The sequence below is a fragment of the Mus musculus genome, chromosome 16 (genome assembly GCF_000001635.26).
Source record: "Mus musculus strain C57BL/6J chromosome 16, GRCm38.p6 C57BL/6J".
Taxonomy (NCBI): domain Eukaryota; kingdom Metazoa; phylum Chordata; class Mammalia; order Rodentia; family Muridae; genus Mus; species Mus musculus.
The window spans coordinates 8,829,507-8,849,153 of record NC_000082.6 but is presented as its reverse complement, the minus strand read 5'-3'; the positions used below and the strand labels follow the sequence as shown (position 1 = coordinate 8,849,153).

At 42.1% G+C, this 19,647-nt stretch overlaps 1 protein-coding gene and 1 pseudogene across 2 annotated transcripts in view; one reads left to right on the top strand and one right to left on the bottom strand.

Moving 5' to 3' along the window:
• 1810013L24Rik (RIKEN cDNA 1810013L24 gene) overlaps positions 1–19,054 on the bottom strand; it is a 28,825-nt gene extending 9,771 nt beyond the window's left edge. Inside the window, exons 1-3 of the mRNA NM_001081400.3 lie at positions 18,469–19,054; positions 17,753–17,833; positions 5,911–6,186 (exon numbers count right to left, since the gene is read on the bottom strand). Coding sequence (NP_001074869.1) covers positions 5,911–6,186; positions 17,753–17,833; positions 18,469–18,694 — 583 coding nt within the window. The 5' untranslated portion in view covers positions 18,695–19,054. The remainder of the gene's footprint in view (positions 1–5,910; positions 6,187–17,752; positions 17,834–18,468) is intronic.
• Gm52232 lies at positions 2,721–5,917 on the top strand (annotated as a pseudogene). Its single transcript, XR_003951857.1, has one exon. The product of XR_003951857.1 is annotated as a predicted gene, 52232 (transcript).
• Positions 19,055–19,647: the final 593 nt, after the last annotated feature.

The following is a 19,647-nucleotide window of genomic DNA, read 5'->3' as shown; positions in this document are numbered from 1 at the left end:
CAACTGTTTTAGGAGAATGAAGCTTAAATAGTTTTCAGATGAGTAAAGTTTTAGTTAACAAACCTTCCCTCTCTCTGGAATGTGCCTGCCTTCCTACTATGCACCCTTGCACCTATCTCCATGATGACTCCCTGAAGGCTTCAGACTAAGGCTCTCCAAATAGCACTAGTTTCAACAGGGCAACTCAGAACCAACTTCTCCAGCTTGTTCACAGGAACTAAGCTCAAGATTTAGTAATAAACGGGGGAGACACACACAGCAGAGGCTAGAGAGATAGCTCAAAGGTTAAAACCACTGGCTTCTATTGATTTCCAGCACCCACACAGTAGCTAACAACCATCTGTTACTCAAGTTCCATGAAATCCAAAGCCGCCTTCTAGCCTCCACAGGCAATGCACACAAATGATATATAACCATACATGTAGGCAAGATTAACCCTATGGAGTGATAGCTATAATTTACTACAGTAAAGGGAAAAAAAGCTGTGGCTGTCAGAAGCAAGAACATTTACACAGGATCATTAGAGGGATAGGTAAGCAATCTAGTTGGTTCTCATATAAAGGAGATCACTTTTACAAAGATGGTATTAGAGATCTTAAGCAGATTGCCCAAGGTTACACAGGATATTGTGGCCTACACATAGCTATGCTCTTCCTACCACAGTAAGCTAAGGGTACATAAAACTGGCCACGAAGCATATACCTTCGAATACACTTAACCCAGATTCACTGATAAAAGAAACCCAAACATAAAATTTAAATATTTTCTGAAAATTTTTCTGAAATTGCTTTAGCAATTTCCCACCCATCCAAGCCCAGGAGGGGAAAAAAATACAATCAATAGAAATAGACTCCCTGTGGGCAGGAGAACAATTTTTAGAGCCAGAAAGACCCCAAATAATCTACTTTATCACTTATTAACCTGTTCTACCTTAACAAAATTAGCCTTTCTCCATCAATGAACCAATAACACAGAGTAGGTGAACATTAATTAAATGGGCTTTCTGTTGACATACAGCATACTAAAAAGGCCTAGCAATTAAGGATTGCACACCAGGCAGAGCAAAAAGGATGACTAGCTAAAAATTCAAAGCTAGCCTAGTCTTCACAACAAGCTCCAGACCAACCCAGGCTCCACAGTAAGAAGACCAAACCTCAGAAAACAGCTTTTTAAAAGTATACACAAGATAAAAAAATTATTTTTTTAAAAGTATACACCAAAGACTAGCTCTCTCTACAAGACCTGCACAGTAACACTACCAGATGACATTCTATGGTAGATTGTTTAATGACACTTTTAAAAAAGACTAGCTCTCATGGTTTCATTCTCAGGCCCTGCAAAATACCAGTTGTTCTAACGTGAGATTCCTTCCCACAAATTACTCTCTCCCACTTTCCAAAGGTTCTCAGTCCCCACAGTGCTGTTTATACCCACACCTCTCAGACCTATTTACCCATATGGTAATTCAGAAACACAATCACACATTTTTTGCTAGGTTCTATGAAAGCCAAAAGGAATGGTACAATACAACCGCAATCATCAGTACACTATGGCCACATGGAGACTCACATGTCTTTGCTGAGTTTGGTGTGGAATGTCACCTGATGTACCTAACGTACAGCTCAGTGGTTATAGCATTAGCTTAGTATGCACAAGGCCTAGGTTCAAGCCCTGGTACTGAGGAAGGGGGGAAAAAAGAGGAAATGTCATCTGTGGCAAATGTTCCCAGGACACCCTGAATGTGCAGAAAACAAAACAAACGCCCAAACAAAACAGGGTGCGTACAGGGTGCATAGGGAATTCTAAATGAGAGCAGAGATCAGGAAGCTAAGAGTAAGAGTGCCCCCTAAAAAGCCTGTAGAAAGAGATCCTGTAAAATCTAATTCATATCAGTCAAGGAGCTCCTCCCCCCAAATAAAATTGTTTTCAAAGGTCTACCTAGTAAAAGATGGCAAACCCTACAAGAGAAAAGGATGCTGTCAGAAAGGTAGGAAAAAAATAAACCAAAGTACTCTGGGTATTTTTGGTCTATGTGAATTGTTTATATAAAAAGGAAAATACAGTACATTTTAATGTTATTTTAACATGAGAATTAACCAAAAACAAAAAACAAAAACAAAAAAAACCATCAGTTTGGCATTAGCCTATATATTTCATTTTCTGTGAATGTAACGTCTAATAACTAAGTCTTACAGAACATAGAAAATAAGCAATATGATACAGGAAAGTGACCAATGGGAAAAAAAGCACAGGTTAGTCTTATAGGTTGAGTGAGTTCCAGGACAACCAGGGCTACACAGAGAAACCCTGTATCAAAAAATAATAAATAGATAAAAAAATAAAACACAAGTCTTACAGGTTGTTAACCACCATTACTTTAGTTTTTACTGAAACTCATGAGCATGAACTGGAATATTTTTCTGGGTCATGGAATGAGATCTTGTTTAAAAAAAAAAAAATTGTAAGTGATGGTGTATCCCTTTAATCCCAGCACTCTGGAGGTAGAGGCAAGTGAATTTCTATGAATTTGAAGCCAGTCTGTTCTACATAGTGAGTCCCAGCCAGCCAGAGCACAACAACAAAGTAATCCTACAAAGCAGTGGTTCTCAACCTTCCTAATGCTCTAACCCTTTATTAGGTATTGTGACCCCACCCCCACCCCAACATCAAATTCTTTTCATTACCTCATGACTGTAATTTTGCTACGGTTATAAATTATAATATAAATATGATTGTTTTCCAATGGTCTTAGGTGACCCCTGTGAAAGGGTCATTTGGCCCCCAAAGTGTTGGTCAAAACCGACATCCTGAGAATCTCTGTCCTAGAGGAACTCTACCTACTTTCCTTTTCAGCCTGAGCAGCACCAATCCCTCCCCAGCCCTGGCTCATGGTGACCACGTTCTAGAATGTACACTGGGCAGGCAGTAATGAAAACCGCAGGCATGTCAGAAGAGAAGCAACAGGACTTGGAATGTGCTACTACTCAGGCAAAAAGGAATTTGACCAAAAGTACCACTCTGCGTGGTTCTGCAACATGCTCCTTGATTCCTTCAGTAGCTGTGACAAATGAAACCAAACACTTCACCTACTTCTATCTGGGTCAAGTGGGCATTTTATTGTTCAAATCTGTTTTTTTGTTTTTAAAGGGGGAAAAAGGACTCTGCCAAATACCCAGTGATCCATCCATTCATTAATTAATAAGGATGTATCCTTAAGTTCCCAATAGTAGAGACTCAAATTTTCAGCATTTTGTTTCATGTAAGACATCATCCTCTATACTAGTTAGGGTTTATAAAACAATTTGTAAAATAGCTTTAAAATGTATATTTACTTTCTATTACATACTTCTGTACAAAGTCTTTTTCTTAGTCCATTCCTTTAAAAAAGAAAAAACAAGTGTTGGAAATGTTGAAATAGAATCTACTTCTAATCAAAACTTTTCCTAAATCTCACAGTTCCCAGCTGATGAGGTTACCTCTCAGGGGGGGGGGGGGGTTTCTTGGCATTCCCTGTCTTCATGTCTGCAATCAACTCAAAAGTCCCTACTATTTTTCTCCCAATAAAGATAGGCTTTATATGTCAATAGATCTTTTTGGTAGAGGGGTTCCAGGAACTAATGAACACACTTAAGAGAGAAGTAGTCCCGTTCATACAAAGGTGAGGAACATGTTTGCCTCCACTGAAAATGCAAATGCAAATCTGCCGAAACACATTCTTTCTCCTTGCTCTAAAATTTCATGTATTTAAACTCACTCATCAATGAAGTTCTCTAAAAACTGTAATTTGACTTTGTATTTCAAAAATGACTATGCAAATAATACACATACACACACACACACACACACACACACACACATGCACGTACGTATACATACATATACATACACACACACACACACACACACACACACACACACACACACAAAACTCTGGTATAGTATCTCTACCCTAATTAAGATCTTTCCAAATATATATTTCAATCACTTTCATTACAGTTCAGATAAGGATACCATGTAGTCACTCCTCTACCTTACCACTTAATTAACAATGCCCTGTTACTAATCTAATCCAACTATCCTCATTTAAATCATCAAAACCAGATTCTCCACAGTATACAGTAGAACACAATATTCAAATATAATTGCTTCAAAAAAATTTTGAAGAGGCCCTAAATCTTTAGTCCAACACTATTTAGCTACATGACTTTAGAGGTATGAACCTATCAAATACAAGTACAGGACTCAAAACTATTGAATTAGTGTTTTACTCTAAGTTCACCATAGGCAACTTATTTTTACTGGATTTGTGCTTATTAATGCCATCCTAATTTAAGCATAAGTAAGTGCTTTCTATAATGATATCTTACAAAACTCTCAAAGTTCAAAGAATAATAAAAATCACAGGTTGACAAACTTGACCTGAAAAACTGTCAGTTAAAGCAGAAGAGTTTGCTGCCTCCTGGAACCTGGGCTGCCCTTTTATTTACTGCCTGCTCCCTGGCATTTTATTTACTGCCTGCTCCCTGGCCTGGTTCTCTAGCAAGCAAGCATAGCTTCTGTTTTGTTAAACTGTCATTATAAGATATTACTATCCAGGAAAAATATTAAGCATAAATTCAATCATAAACCACACTTTAAGAAAATGACAATATTTAAGAAAAGAAACCATGTCACCTGTTGCCACTCACTAAATTAATCTGCCACATTATACACACATCTCTTGTAATAGTTTTTCCAAATTTAAGGGGAAATTAGACACACTAATCCACCTCATTTTTTCCTGAGTTTCAAAATTTCTGATAATGTGAATATTAGAAAAAGTATGTAATCCTAAGAATTGCATTCCTACAAACTTCTTGAAGTAAGTGTTTTAATTTACAAGTAAATCTGAAGTGGGGTGGAGGGAGGTCACACTCTTCCAGCTCCCATTTTTTCATTAGGGACACGAGAAAATAAATTAAGATTGGCCGCCAAGGGAGAATGGTCTCTGGAGACATTAACATTTCTATGACACGGAAGCCATTTTTACATAGCCCATTGTTTATTAGCAGATTAGCCTTATTTTAAATGACCTATGACCATTTCTCTGGCCAAAATAAAGTTAGCTATTAATAGGATGCATGACCTAACTCGATCACTCCTCCCTGGTTAGTCACCTGCTTGATCATGTGTCCATCTTGGTTTCAAGCAGGTCTTACCTGGTTGTGGTTCATTCATAGCAGCCTAACATGTCATACAGTAAGTAGCCTCTCTCTCATAGCAAAGTCTGTAGTAGACAGCAACAGCAGACTTATCACTGAGGACACTGGTCTGTTCAAGAATACTAGGTCCTCTGAGCCAACAACACATTTGCACAACAGATCTGGCCAGGGGAATAGTGATGACTTGGCCACGGACTACACCTCTCACATCCTGTCTACCTAAACAATATGGGTCTGAGGGAGTGTGACTTTTCCAACTTCCTTCCCTGCCCTGGGTTATCAACTCTCAGTATCTATCCTAGATAAAAAGTGTTAAAGGCAACTCCCAGGAGAACCAACTCAACAATTACCTGCCTTACTTAACTATCATATATGAAATACTCCAAGCAACTGTAAATAAAAGTAAGATGCAAGGACTTTCCCTTTGACTCAAGAAAACTAAGAAAACATGAACAACATGTGAGTGAAAAAAATGAATTCAATCAGTGATATAGAAATAATTACTGTAATACTAATAAGCTCAAAGTAACCTTTCAAATGGGCTGCCAATGTATGCTCTTAGCTTGTATTCTATTTCAACACTTCTAGAACAAGAATTAATGTACAGACAAAAACTGACTACATTATCTGCACCTAATCCTAACCATGAAAATGGGTCCACAGGCACACTCTTAACCATTTTCCAAAGAAGTATGTTAAACGGCTTTACCATGCAGAGCTATGGCTTCCCGGAAGGGTTGCAAATCAGTCTCTACAGATGAGCTAGTTTCCGTTGAAGTAGCTCGGTTAGGGGACACTACAGTCAGTCTTGGGGGAGCTCTAGAGTTTCGTGGTGGAGGAACCTTTCCACACAGGAAGCTGATCAAATCTTCTCTACGAATAGTTCTTCTGCGCTTTTTTACCCAGGCCAGCACATCCTTATTGCGTCGCTGATAGCCAATCTGAATTCCAATATCAAAACTTCGCTGATGGGTATCCACACTTTCTATTAGAAAAAAAGAAAAGGAAAACAATAAGGTGATCATTACAGTTATGCTATATTTGCTCCTAAAGAAAACCATTTTATATGTTAACCAAGGTGAACTATTATGAGCATTCTAAACCCACAAATACTCTAATAATCTAAAATTTATCTTAGTCACTTTAAAATGTAAAACAGAGGGCTGGAGAGATGGCTCAGCAGTTAAGAGCATTGACTGCTCTTTCAGAGGTCCTGAGTTCAATTCCTAGCAACCACATGGTGGCTAACAACCATCTATAATGGGATCCGATGCCCTCTTCTGATGTGTCTGAAGAAAACTGCAGTGTACTCATAAATAAAATCAATTAAGAGCAGTTGTTTCCCTTTAAAAAAAAAAAAGCCTGACAATTAAAATGTAAAACATTTCATCATCAAAGTCTAAATTCAGAGTAGTTCAAGCCCTAATTCTAAAACTGATTTTTGAACACCTGACACTAGATAAAAACTGTACACACAAATAAAGAACCTACTTTTCTTTAACAAAGGTAAATTGACAAACTTTAGCCAATTTTATAGTATTAGCTATTACTTGAGAAACAAAATCACATCTACCCTTGAATAGGAACTACTGTCCCCATGCCACTCACTGCCCTCAATGTATGTGCATTCTGCTTGCATCCAGCAGCTTTCTGAAAAGTTGTAATCATTTCCTCTCCAGACCAACCCTTAGTGCATACCGAAACTCAGCTCAGCAAAATGTCCCCTGCCCTTCAGTGATTCTACTTAGTTATTGGGAGCAGTATCTCAAAGCTTAAAAGTCACTCCACCAAAAAAATAAAATTAAAATAAGCCGGGCGTGGTGGCGCACGCCTTTAATCCCAGCACTCGGGAGGCAGAGGCAGGTGGATTTCTGAGTTCGAGGCCAGCCTGGTCTACAAAGTGAGTTCCAGGACAGCCAGGGCTATAGAGAAACCCTGTTTTGAAAAACAAAAAAAAAAAAAAAAAAAGTCACTCCAATTGTTTTTCCAGTTAGCTACTGTGCTAGCAAAAAATATGAAATACCTTTTATTTTATTTTATTTTAGGAGACAAGGTCTCACTATGCAGCTATGCTGGACCCCAATTCAGAGTGAATTATATAGGGGATTATAAAAAGCCAAGAGTAAGATCGTTTCTCCAGTGTCCCTTCTAGAATCTAAGTCACCACGTGAATCAGTATCTGTTTCCTTATTTCCTAAAATATATGAACTCCATCTTCAAAGAAAGCTATTCATGAAGCATGTTCCAACTCTTACAGGGAAGACAGGACCAGCCATCCTAGAAAGTAGATAAGCTCAGGTGACGATGAGAAGCCCTACAGAGAGTTTCAGTGATTCTCAAAAAGCTGAGCAGTCTATAAAGGAAATCAATCAATAGTTAAAACTACCACTTGGGAAGAAAGGAAAGTGTAAAGTCAAAGCAATCACATTTTTAAAAACCCACCCTACCTAAAGAAATGCTTTTCTTCCAAGCTCCTAATTGGAGAGGTTTGTGCTAAAGAGAATGGGGAAAATTTATCTTATAAGAATGTTAAGTTTGTTAACAAAACTTAAAACACATTTTTTGATGAACCACATCTATACCTGAAAACTCAAAACTCTGAAGTATAGGTATCCAGTTCAGATTAAAAAAAAAAAAAAGAAAGAAAAGAAAGGGGGGGCACAAAATCTGTAGAAAAGTCTTCTATCCTAAACTCTTTTACCAAAACCAAAGTCATTATAGAAAAGGACCATAAGGGCTGGCGAGATGGCTCAGCAGGTAAGAGCACTGACTGCTCTTCTGAAGGTCTGGAGTTCAAATCTCAGCAACCACATGGTGGCTAACAACCACCCACAATGAGATCTGATGCCTTCTTCTGGCGTGTGTGAAGACAGATACAGCGTATTTATGTATAATAATAAATAAATCTTTAAAAAAAAAAAAGAAAGAAAAAAGGACCATAAACCTCAAGGTGAGGTGAAGCTTTAAAACTAGCAAACTGCCAAACCACCCTTTAACCACAACACATTCATTTCCTCACCTATTTACAACAGCCACAGTGAATAGTCCATGTTTCATCTGGTAAACGGTTTCAAAAATATAAAATGAAAATGGAGAGATTTAAAGTCTGGATTTCCCAGCATAGCAGTGGCATGCGTTGGAAACATTCTGTGCAGTATCTTCATACATAATTCAGAGCCAAAATTCATCAGGTTTTTGTTTCGTTTTGGTTTTGGTGCTTGCACACTTGCACATACTATATTCCACTGAGTACATCCTCAGTCCTTTAATGGTTTTGAATATAAAACTGTGAGTCAGCAAAGCAGGTATCCCAACAGACTCAAAGGACTAGGTTAAGAGGTAGAATTCCCTCACCAAAATCCACTTCTTCCTGAGCTAGGTCCACCATGCTTAGTATATACAGTGCTATATTTGATTCAGGACATGGTAGGCAGGCATTCAACCAACTGTGCTACATATACCACAAGACCAAAAGTAATGTTTTTACTAGGAACATAAAGTTCTGAGTTAAAGCCAAAATGAAACCTTTTTCCCAATTATTTTAGGACACAACTCCCCTGTAGTCCGCCCTAAGTACTACTGTATTAACGAAAACTAAGTACTAGTTTTTTTCATCTCCTATGTATTTTCCTAATCTTCACTCAGAACAAAGGATGGAAACCAGAAGAGAATAGCCTCCCTGGCCTCTTGTCCCTTCCCTCTTAAAAGTACTACAAGTTTTTGTTTGGATAACTAGCCATATGTTAAGCGAAGTTCCCACCACATTAGATGTAGGAACAGAACATGTAACTTAGTCCTACATAACTGACTTAATTCCACACCTAGCAACGGTACTAATTCTCAGTAATAAAGCCATTCAATTCTATACAAGAAATCTGTTGAAAGCTAGTGCTGGGCTCTTCTCTTCTAAGTTTTAGAGCAGCACTAACATGAAACTAAACTGAACACAAATTGTAAATATAACATAAGCCACACATACATACAACAAGGAGAGAAATGCAAAGCATGCCACCAAGTCAAGTTAATCCTACGTACAAAATGCATTGGGGACCAATGGGTTCCCACTAGTGAAGCTGACTTAATGTGTGTGTGTGTGTGTGTGTTTCACTCAGGCATATGTGAGCACATGCTGCAAGATCAAAACAACCTGCAGGAGCCATCTCTTCCTTCTTATGAATCCTAAGTACCAAACTAAGATCCTTAGACTCGGGAACAAGGACCTTTACCAACTGGGTCATCTCACTGGCCTGAAAAAGGCTAGTATCCTATAAAATTTGCCAACACAAAAAATTAGGCATGGTAGCAAATGCCAGTAATCCTAGCACTTGGGAAGCTGAGGCACGCCTGCAGGAGGTTCAAGGTCAGCCTGGGCTGCAGGAGCTCCAAGAAAGCCAAAGTTATTTATTATACAGCACGACCCTGTCTCAAAAAGAAAAAAAAAAAAAAAAGCGCCGGGCAGTGGTGGCGCATGCCTTTAATCCCAGCACTTGGGAGGCAGAGGCAGGCAGATTTCTGAGTTCAAGGCCAGCCTGGTCTACAGAGTGAGTTCCAGGACAGCCAGGGCCACACAGAGAAACCCTGTCTCGAAGGAAAAAAAAAAGCTTCAAAATTTGGTAGTTTCAGTAAGGAATCACAAATCTTTACCATCTATCTCAATGCAGAACACTTTCTTCAATTATTGTTCTAAGCACTGCCAGTTTGTACCAGATTTCTCATTTTGTTCACCTTAACAGGTTAAGTCCAGAAGCTAAGCAGTGATGATATGGTGCATGGTTTTACACCCATGCCTTCCAGGACAGCCAAGACCACACACAGAAACTTTGTCTTACAAAACAAAGGCAAAGAAAGAAACAGGATGTGATGACACTGCATACCTGACCATTCTACTTCATTTACTTGTTAAAAAAGGAATGTACATTGCCCAAAGCTATTGTAATGCATACATAATTTTAAAAGACAAGAAAATACAATTATTTCCTTTCACAGTAAGCATGTCCCACTATGCAAAATAACTGAAGCTGTTAGAAACTGATCATCAGCACTATCAACATTTGAAAATTCCCTGAATACTAAAAAAAAAAAAAACCTAAAAGCTTGCACACTATTTATAACTTTGTTTTTTTTAAATATTTTTTATAACTTTGTTTTTATTAAAGCCAATGAAGAGATCATCTGTGAAATCCATGGCTCCAATCATCTCTAGAACCACACACCAAACAAAAAATAGATCTGAGCTGGGCAGTGGTGGTGCACACCTTTGATCCCAGCACTTGGGAGGCAGAGGCAGGCAGATTTCTGAGTTCGAGGCCAGCCTGGTCTACAGTGAGTTCCAGGACAGTCAGGGCTACACAAAGAAACCCTTGGGGGGTGGGAGGGGATTTGCCTATTGGTCTTCAGTACTACTACAATAGTAGATGGCTTACCAAAGATAATGTTCGAGGATAAACAACTCAATGTATGCAATATCAAGAGAAAATTCTCAATGTGTTACAGACTTCTAGCCAACCCATGCTTCAAAGACATTTTTTAAAAGTAGAGGTAGGGGGCTAAAATGGTGTCTCAGTGTTTTAAAGCACTTGTTACTCTTACAAAGGACGTACAGCTGATTTCCAGCACCCACACAGTTAACGGAAAATCATCCAGTTTCCAAAGTTCTTGATGCCCTCTTCTGACCTCCAAGGGCACCAGGCACACACAATGGTGCACAAACAGGCAGGCAAAGCACTCATCCTTTTTGGTGAAGGAGAGTGGAGCTGAGAATAGGCTTCTCTGTGTGACAGTTCTAGAACTCTGTACATCAGGATGGCCTGGGAACTCAGAGATCCACCTGCCTGTCTCCCAAATGCTGGGATTAAAGGCATGCGCCACCACTGCCCAACTTTAAATCTTTTTATCTAGAGGTAAAACAACTGAATAGGACTGTTGGCACACAGGACTTGGAAAGTTGAGAGGCAGGATGATTGCCATAATTTTGAAGACAACGTAAAGCCAGACAACACATAGTCAGTGTAACAGAAAAGGAAAACAGAATTCTAGAATTAAAAAAAAAAATGCCAGCTGTGGTGGCTCACACCTTTAACATCAGCACTCTGTATAGGTAGAGGGAAGATGATCTCTGTGAACTTAAGGCTAGCCTTATCTACACAGGGAATCCCAAGCCAAGGAAAATTACATGCTGAGTCATGTCTCAAAAAAAAAAAAAAAAAAAAAAAAACCCACAACTAAGAGATGCAGCTAAACTGGGCAGTGGTGGCACATGCCTTTAATCCCAGCACTTGGGAGGCAGAGGCAGGTGGATTTCTGAGTTCAAGGCCAGCCTGGCCTACAGAGTGAGTTCCAGGACAGTCAGGGCTATACAGAGAAACCCTGTCTCGAAAAACCAAAAAAAAAGAGAGATGCAGCTAAGCTGGTAGACTGGCAGAATGCTTGCATGCATGCACAATGCCTTAGTTTGATCCTCAGTGACTTAGTTAGGACCAGGTCTGCACAGGTCAAATCACTCACAGCCACAAAGTCTTCCATATTCCTATTAGGATGGCTCTTATTAAGCCCCACTTAAAACATTCCATGGCTTTCCAAATCCACACCAAACAAAAACATGGTCAGGCCTATCACAGCAAAACTCCACTCCTGGTACCAACTTCTGACTTAGGGTTTTACTGATATGAACAGACACCATGACCAAGGCTACGTATAAGGACAACATTTAACTGGGGTTGGCTTACAGGTTCAGAGTCCATTATCATCAAGGTGGGAGCATGGCAGTGTCCAAGCAGGCCTGGTGCAGGAGGAGCTGAGAGTTCTACATATTCAAGTGGAGGCTGATAGGAAATACTGACTTCCAGGCAGTGAGGACAGGATATTAAAGCCCATACTCACAGTGACACACCTACTCCAACAAGACTACACATCCTAATAGTGCCACTCCCTTGGCCAAGCATACAGAAACCATCATGCTCAGCATAGAGTAAACTGGGTTTGATAACACAAATCTCTAGTCCCAGATAGAAGCTAGATAATCAGAAATTCAAGGTCATCTACACCTAATTAATAAAGAGACCAAACTAGGCTTGAAGCCTGTGTGTGTTTGGGGAAGTGGGGGAGAGGAGCTTGAGAAGTAGCTCTATGAGGTTCCTAAAGGCCACATACAAAACAGCCTAGATCATCAGCCTCCACCCCAGCCTAACCTTGTGTCTTAATAAGGGCTAGCCAGGCTAACCTTGTCCTGAATGACAATTACCAGTCCAATCTTAAAAGATAAGCATCCCAGGGGCTAGAGAGATGGCTCAGTGGTTAAGAGCACTGACTGCTCTTCCAGAGGACCTGAGTTCAATTCCCAGCAACCATATGGTTGCTAGAAACCATCTGTAATGGAATCCAATGCCCTCTTATGGTGTGTCAAAAGATAACACCGGTGGTGGTGCATGCCTTTAATCCCAGCACTCGGGAGGCAGAGGCAGGCGGATTTCTGAGTTCGAGGCCAGCCTGGTCTACAGAGTGAGTTCCAGGACAGCCAGGGCAACACAGAGAAACCCTGTCTCGAAAAACCAAAAAAAAAAAAAAAAAAAAGACAACACCAATATACTCACACACAAAATAAATAAATCTTAAAAAAAAAAAAGCAACCCAAAGCAAAAAAAAAAAAACAAAAAAACAAAAAAACAGCTATTCAGAGACAGACATGGCAGCATGCTTATAATCCTAATACTTAAAGAGGCTGAGGGTAGGATCACTGTACATTAAAATTAAAGACCAGCAAGAACATTGTCTCAAAAGAAAAGCAGGTTGGTTTAGCAATGTTATTTCCCAAATACCCACCAAACCTACCTAGTGTCAAGCAAACCTTTTTACACTCCTTTTAGTTCAAGATATAAAATTTATATTATGCCAAGGAACCAACAATATTTAAGGGATGTGTTCTCTTTGGAATGAGCAAATAAATCAAAAACCAGCCTCCACAATTTTCTGGCCAGTCACCCTGGCTCAAAAAAAAAAAAAAAAAGCCCAAACTAAAAACAAACAAAAACAAAGCAGCAGCTAGTTTGACAGATCTGGCATAAAAGGTCTAGGTTCTATAGTCATTAGGCCAAATTCCCAGCCCTCTTTTTGAGACAATGTCTCACTGTGTAATCCAGGCTGACATGGAACTTGCCACCTTCCTTCCTCAGAATCCCAAGTAACTAAGATTTACAAGTCTTATTTATGTATCACCAGGGCATACCCAAGCACTCCACTTTACTGAATTTTGTCCTTCCAGAAGCCAAAAGCAACTTACTTTCTCTTCCAAATCCTTCTGAGACTAAACCACAAATGCATGATCAATTTTTCAAAAGCTTACACTGGAAATTAAAAGATCCCCCACACACACCCACACCCACACCCACACCCAAAAAGTTCCCTAAGAGTCAGTGAACGAGTTCAGTGGGTAAATGTCCTTGCCACCAAGCCCGTGACCCAAGTTTAATGAATGTTTAAGAGAACTAATTCCCAACAGCTGTGTCCTTTGATTCTGCATACAAATGTAACACATACTAAGAAAGTAAATGTTTTTCCTTCTTTCTTCACCATCATACACCATAGCCTTATCTTCTCACAAGACTTTCAGAATGAAGTGATTCCTGGCCAGAAAAACAAAAGCAAATTCATCCTATTCCTCAATGGAGTCTGATGAAAACTGGTCACAAAAAAACAAAAACAAAAACGAGTTTGAGGCCAGTCTGGTCTACAGAGTGAGTTCCAGGACAGCCAGGGCTACACAGAGCTATACCCTGTCTCGAAAAACCAAAACAAAAAAATAAAAACAAAAACTGGTCACAAAATCAGGTACAACTCCAAGAGAAAACGCTAGAGGAGAGCAAAGCTGGGTCTGTAAAGATGCACACAATGGCAAGACCTAGGGTTTCTCTCAGTCATGGTCATTGATCAATCCTACTAGTTAGGAGTTCAACATTTTTAACCCGGAAGACATGGTCATGTTTAACTTGGAGGTATAGTTTGTCTAGTAAGAAAAGAGAACCTCTCAAAAAAATAATATACATTTTTTAAAAAGTGGATCCAAAGCCGGGCGTGGTGGCACACGCCTTTAATCCCAGCACTCGGGAGGCAGAGGCAGGCGGATTTCTGAGTTCGAGGCCAGCCTGGTCTACAAAGTGAGCTCCAGGACAGTCAGAGCTATAAAGAGAAACCCTGTCTCGAAAAACCAAAAAAAGAAAAAAAGGTGGATCCAGGCCAGGTATAGTAGTGAACCAACACCCAGGAAACAGAAACTTTTAACTCAAGTCCATCGTGGGCTATAAGGAGATCTTTTAAAAAGCAAGCACGTGAGTAAGCAAATAAGCATGTCCCTAAGGACCCCTTTGTTAAGAGTTCTACCTCAATCCTGACCTTCCTGTGCTCACTGTAAAAGTTACCATGGAGCACCATTCTTCACAAGTTGCGAATGAGTCATTTTTAGTTTATCAGGTGCTTGATTACATAAAATACATGAGAGCACTGGTCACTTGAGGATCCCTCCAAAGTTTTTCTCTGTCAGTTATAAACAAGTATTTAAATTTTAAATGTTTAAATATTTCAACAGAACTGAACAATCTGACCTAAATTCCCCTTTAATGTTGAATTAACTCGTGATACTAAACTTTACTGGTTCTATTTAAGTTAGCCAAATATTCTTAAAGCTGTACATCTCTTCTACAATGGCCACAGTCTGAAAAGGTGGGAGGATGTGAAAGTAAAATATCATATCCATCCTCCTTATAACAAAAATAAGGCGCTGCTAAACTACCCAGTTCCATATATACTGTATCCACTCCTATGTTTTATTTAACAGGACTCTTAGCAGAATCAACACACACTGACAACCAAGGAACTGGCATGTCCTATTCAAACAAAAGCAATGTTCCTAAATTTTCTAAACAAAGAACTTAGAAAAGCATTTGTTATCTTATTGTTTTGAAACAGGATCTCACCACACACATACCCTCGGGCTGGCCTGGAAATCAGTGCTCCTCCTCCTCCCTCAACCGCCCAAATACAGGGATTACAGACATTTGCCACCACATCTAGCATTAGGTAGCATTTTCAAATAAAGTAATCAAACTAAGAATTATTTTGGACTCCAACCACCCTTTTTTGCTCTGTTTGGTTTTTTCAAGACAAGGGTTTCTCTGTGTAGGCCCAGCTGTCCTGGAAATCACTCTGTAGACCAAGCCTTGAACACAGAGGCCTTTGCCTCCTGGGTGCTAAGCTAGGACAAAAGGCCACCCAACCTCAACCCATTTCTTTAAGGAATTAGCACTAAAAGAAAACAGCTAGCTTTAATCTTAGAGGGATCTATTCTATCAGCATGCACCAACACCAAAACCATAGGACATTCATATCAGTAAGGATATGGAGTAGGTTAGGGAATCCAGCATCCAGAAAAATGTTCAAAATTTGTTTTCTTCCCTTTCAAACAAAGACTACAGAAGCAAAAAGGATAAGCCATGGTTGTCAAAATAACAGATTACTCTACAATGTAAAAAGAACATGCCTTTAATGTACTCAGGAGGCAGAGAAAGAGACAGGCAGATCGGAGTTCCAGGACAGGCCAGCCTGATCTATAGAGAGACACTGTCTCAACAAAATAAACCAAAGCATTGACCTATTAACACCTACAAACATGAACTCAATGGAGTCATTCCATAAGAATTTAGCAATCTTGGGAGGCAGAGGCAGGTAGATTTCTGAATTCGAGGCCAGCTTGGTCTACAAAGTAAGTTCCAGGACAGCCAGGGCTATACAGAGAAACCCTGTCTCAAAAAAAAACAACAACAACAACAAAAAATTTTATCAATCGGGTATGCGGTTACCAGGGACTGGAGTGGGAAGATATATTCTATGTTAATAGTATGTCTACCAAAACAAAACTGCGAATTTTTAAAAGGTGATTTTATTGTATGTAAACTATAAAGAATTGAAATTTGTTAAAATTTTAATTTAAGAATTATTTCTAGGGCTGGAGAGATGGCTCAAAGGTTAAGAGCACTGACTACTCTTCCAGAAGTCCTGTGTTCGATTCCCAGCAACCACATGGTGGCTCACAACCATCTGTAATGGGCATCCGATGCTGTCTTCTGGTTTGTCTAAAGACAGTGACAGTATACCCACACACATGAAAAGAATTACTTCTAAATTTTATTTCTATATAAAATAAGTTATTCAGAGAGTATGCTCAAGACCCTCAAGCACTGAGACTGAGGCAAGAAAACTACAAGGTTGATGCCAGCCTATGCTACAAAGTTAGACTCTGCTTCACAAAAGCACAAAGTCAATAAGCTGTTTGTTTCTTCAGTAAGACTGGACTGCGTTTCTCATTCCCTAAATTAACATTTTTAGTTACCAGTTCTCAAAATTATTGTGCCTTCAAACTACTAAATGTACCCTAAAACTCTAGCAGAATGTTGACATCAAGAATCTGACACTCAAGCCAGGTGTGGTGGCACCTCCCCAGCACTCGGGAGGTAGAGGCAGGCGGATTTCTGAGTAGGCCAGCCTGGTCTACAAAGTGAGTTCTAGGACAGCCAGGGCTACACAGAGAAACCCTGTCTTGAAAAACCAAAAAAAAAAAAAAAAAATCTGACACTCAAGAAGATATCCCATAACCTTTCAACCTAAATTGTTATTCCCTGAACGAAATTCCATTACTGGAATTTCAGGGAATAACAATATTACTGGATTGTTTGTTTTTAACGTTTGAAAGCCTTTCACATAGCAGCATGTATACTAACAATCAAATCCCAAATTATTTTATCAGAAGAAAAATCCCAAAGCTATATTAATGCACAAACCTATTGTTACCAACAGTAAAATGGCAAGCAAGACCTTATACCTACACACCTTCAGTCATCAGATCCGAAATGAACTCAAAAAAAGGACACCAAAAACAAAGCCATCCATTCAAAACTCTTCTAACAGACGCCACCAACTTACAGTCAATTACAAATTACAAAATAGTTTTGAAAGGAAAGATCTGATGAACTTACTAGATGCAGGCCAACATTCATAATTCCAATCCAATCAGCAAGAGTTCAAAGAACTCCAATGTTTTTACACTGCCATGCTCCCAGTGGCCAGAGTCAAGAATCTGCAGACTCTGGGTAATTGCTTCTATTGAATCATTTTCCAGACAAGGCTCACCTGTCTTGTCTTCCACAGCAGAGCTTTAATCTCAGCCCTTTGCAGACTGCGTTAAATCCTTGCTAAAGGGTAGGAGCTAGGGGATTGATGTCTCAGGCACTGTAGAGTAACCAGCAGCCCCCTCTCAAGATTGACAACCAAGTGTCCCGTAGGCACTGTCATACGTCCCCGAGGGAGGAATAGGAGGCGTGTCAAAAATTGCCTCTGGATATCTAGCTAGAACACCACAGATATTCTCAAGTTGCAAGGCATTCAAGGTTAGCAGAAGCTGAACTTGAGAGGAGAAAACACACTCAGAACATCGGCTGTCAACCGGAACGTGGCCTGCCCTTCCTCCCTCCCCGCCTACCCTGGCAAGACAGCAAGGTTATCTTTACCTTTATAGAGGTTGGTGACGGCGGTGGCTGCGTTTTGGAAGGGGACCCAGAGAGAAAGTCCTGGCTGCTGACACACTCGGTCTGGAAACAAAAAGGGGGGAAAAAAAACAATAGGGGGGGGAAAAAGACACACACAAGGACATAGAGAAAGAAGAGAATGTTATTTGGGCGTCACTCACTCCGGAACGGCCATATTAGGTTTCGCCATTTTGTTCAGGATTTGGGGATCCCAAAGGGAGCGTGAGACCGGAGTTACTGGGTCGAGGAAGGGGAACCTGACAACAGCGCAACCCGAGTGGCGAACGCCGCCCGGCAGGCTCAGGGAAGCGCCCCTAGCAGTCTCCGCCCCGAGGCCGGCTCGGGGCACAATAGGGCCGCCCCACCGCCTCCTTCGCCATTTTGTGACAGGGACTCCTCCCCTACCCCCACGATCCGACCGGGGACACCCGGACCGGTACGTGGGGACCCTCGGGAGGTACTCTAAATCGGGGGTCTCCCCATCCTTCATCGTAGTTTTCCCCCTCCCAGGGTAGCTCCTCCGTCGCCGTCCTGCGGGTCAGATGGCCAGGGGTCCGCGGCACGGCCCTCCCCTCCCAGTCGTCCGGCTATCCCCGCAGGGTGCGAGGAGCCGCCAGGTCCCGGGGACCGAGCCGGGAACCGGGGGGAAGAGCAGCTCCGCAGGCCGGGGCGGCGCCAAGATGGCGGCGCGGCCTCACCTTTGTAGAGCTGAGCCACGGCCGTGGCCGAGTTCTGGAAGAGATGCCACAGCTTCTGTTGCTTGTGCTCGGGCTGCGCGGCGGCCGCCGCCTCCTCCTGCAGCTCGGGAGACAACTGCTCGTCCTGCTCGGCCTCGGCCAGGCACTGCCGCTCCCACTTGGAGAACCAATGCTCCGGCCCGTGCTCCTGGATCTCCGCCTCGCCCTCCTCCTTCCGCTCCTCCATCCTCCGCGGCCTCCCGCGGCCTGGCCGCCGCCGCCGCGTCCTCCTTAAGCGCGGTCCCCGCGGGAACGTCGTCGTCGACAGGCCCGGGAACGAGGGGCCCGGCGGCCGGCCCAGGCCTCTGTGCAAGCCCGCGGAGCCGGCACCCACCCCGCACAGCCCGAGTCCTCTGCCCACCAACCCCGCTCCGAGGTGCCGCACCCTGCCCTAGCCTCGCCCGCACCCCTTTACCGCCCACCCACGGCCCCGCGGCCTCGGTCCGACCGCCGCCGCTCTCCAACCGGCGTTCCCTGTCCGGCCTGCGCCGCCGAGCCCACCTCGAAGACTGAGGAACGTCGTCTACGGCGGCGGCGTCGACGCCTCTGCGGCGACCGGGCCCCGCCCTCCCCCGCCCACATGCTGACTGGAAAGCGCCGCCCACTTGGCCAGCGGCGCTTCCCCGGCAGGAGGCGGTTGGGGCGCGCCCACCGTCGACCTTCCCCATTGGCCCGCCGCAACGGGTTCCGCGTGCTGGCCCCTGAACGCAGCGTTCTGATTGGCTTACCCGCCTGTCGAACTGATGTCATCAATGGGCGGGGGGCTGGGGGAAGGAGTAAATGTCAGGGAACTTGAAGACTGTAGAGCAGGGAGGAGTTGACAGTGTTTGCGTGCGACCAACCAAAGCAGAAGAAGAAATATCTGTACACTGGAGCCAAGGGATTGCGCTTGCGCGGTGCTCGCTTCGCTCCCGCACCCCGTCTGAGAGTCACGTGACTCCGCCGGGTGACCGCACCCCGCGGGGGCCTTTCCCGGGCTTGCAAGTGCATGGTCACGCAGTGTTTATGTGCTGACTCCTCGAGTTCCTGAGAAGTGCAGTCTACCTCTGTTTGCAGCGCCCTTTCTATGTTTTTTTAATGCCAGAATTCCCAACCTTAGTGGGGCAAGTAAAGCGTGTGAATCCAAAGGAAAATTCTCCG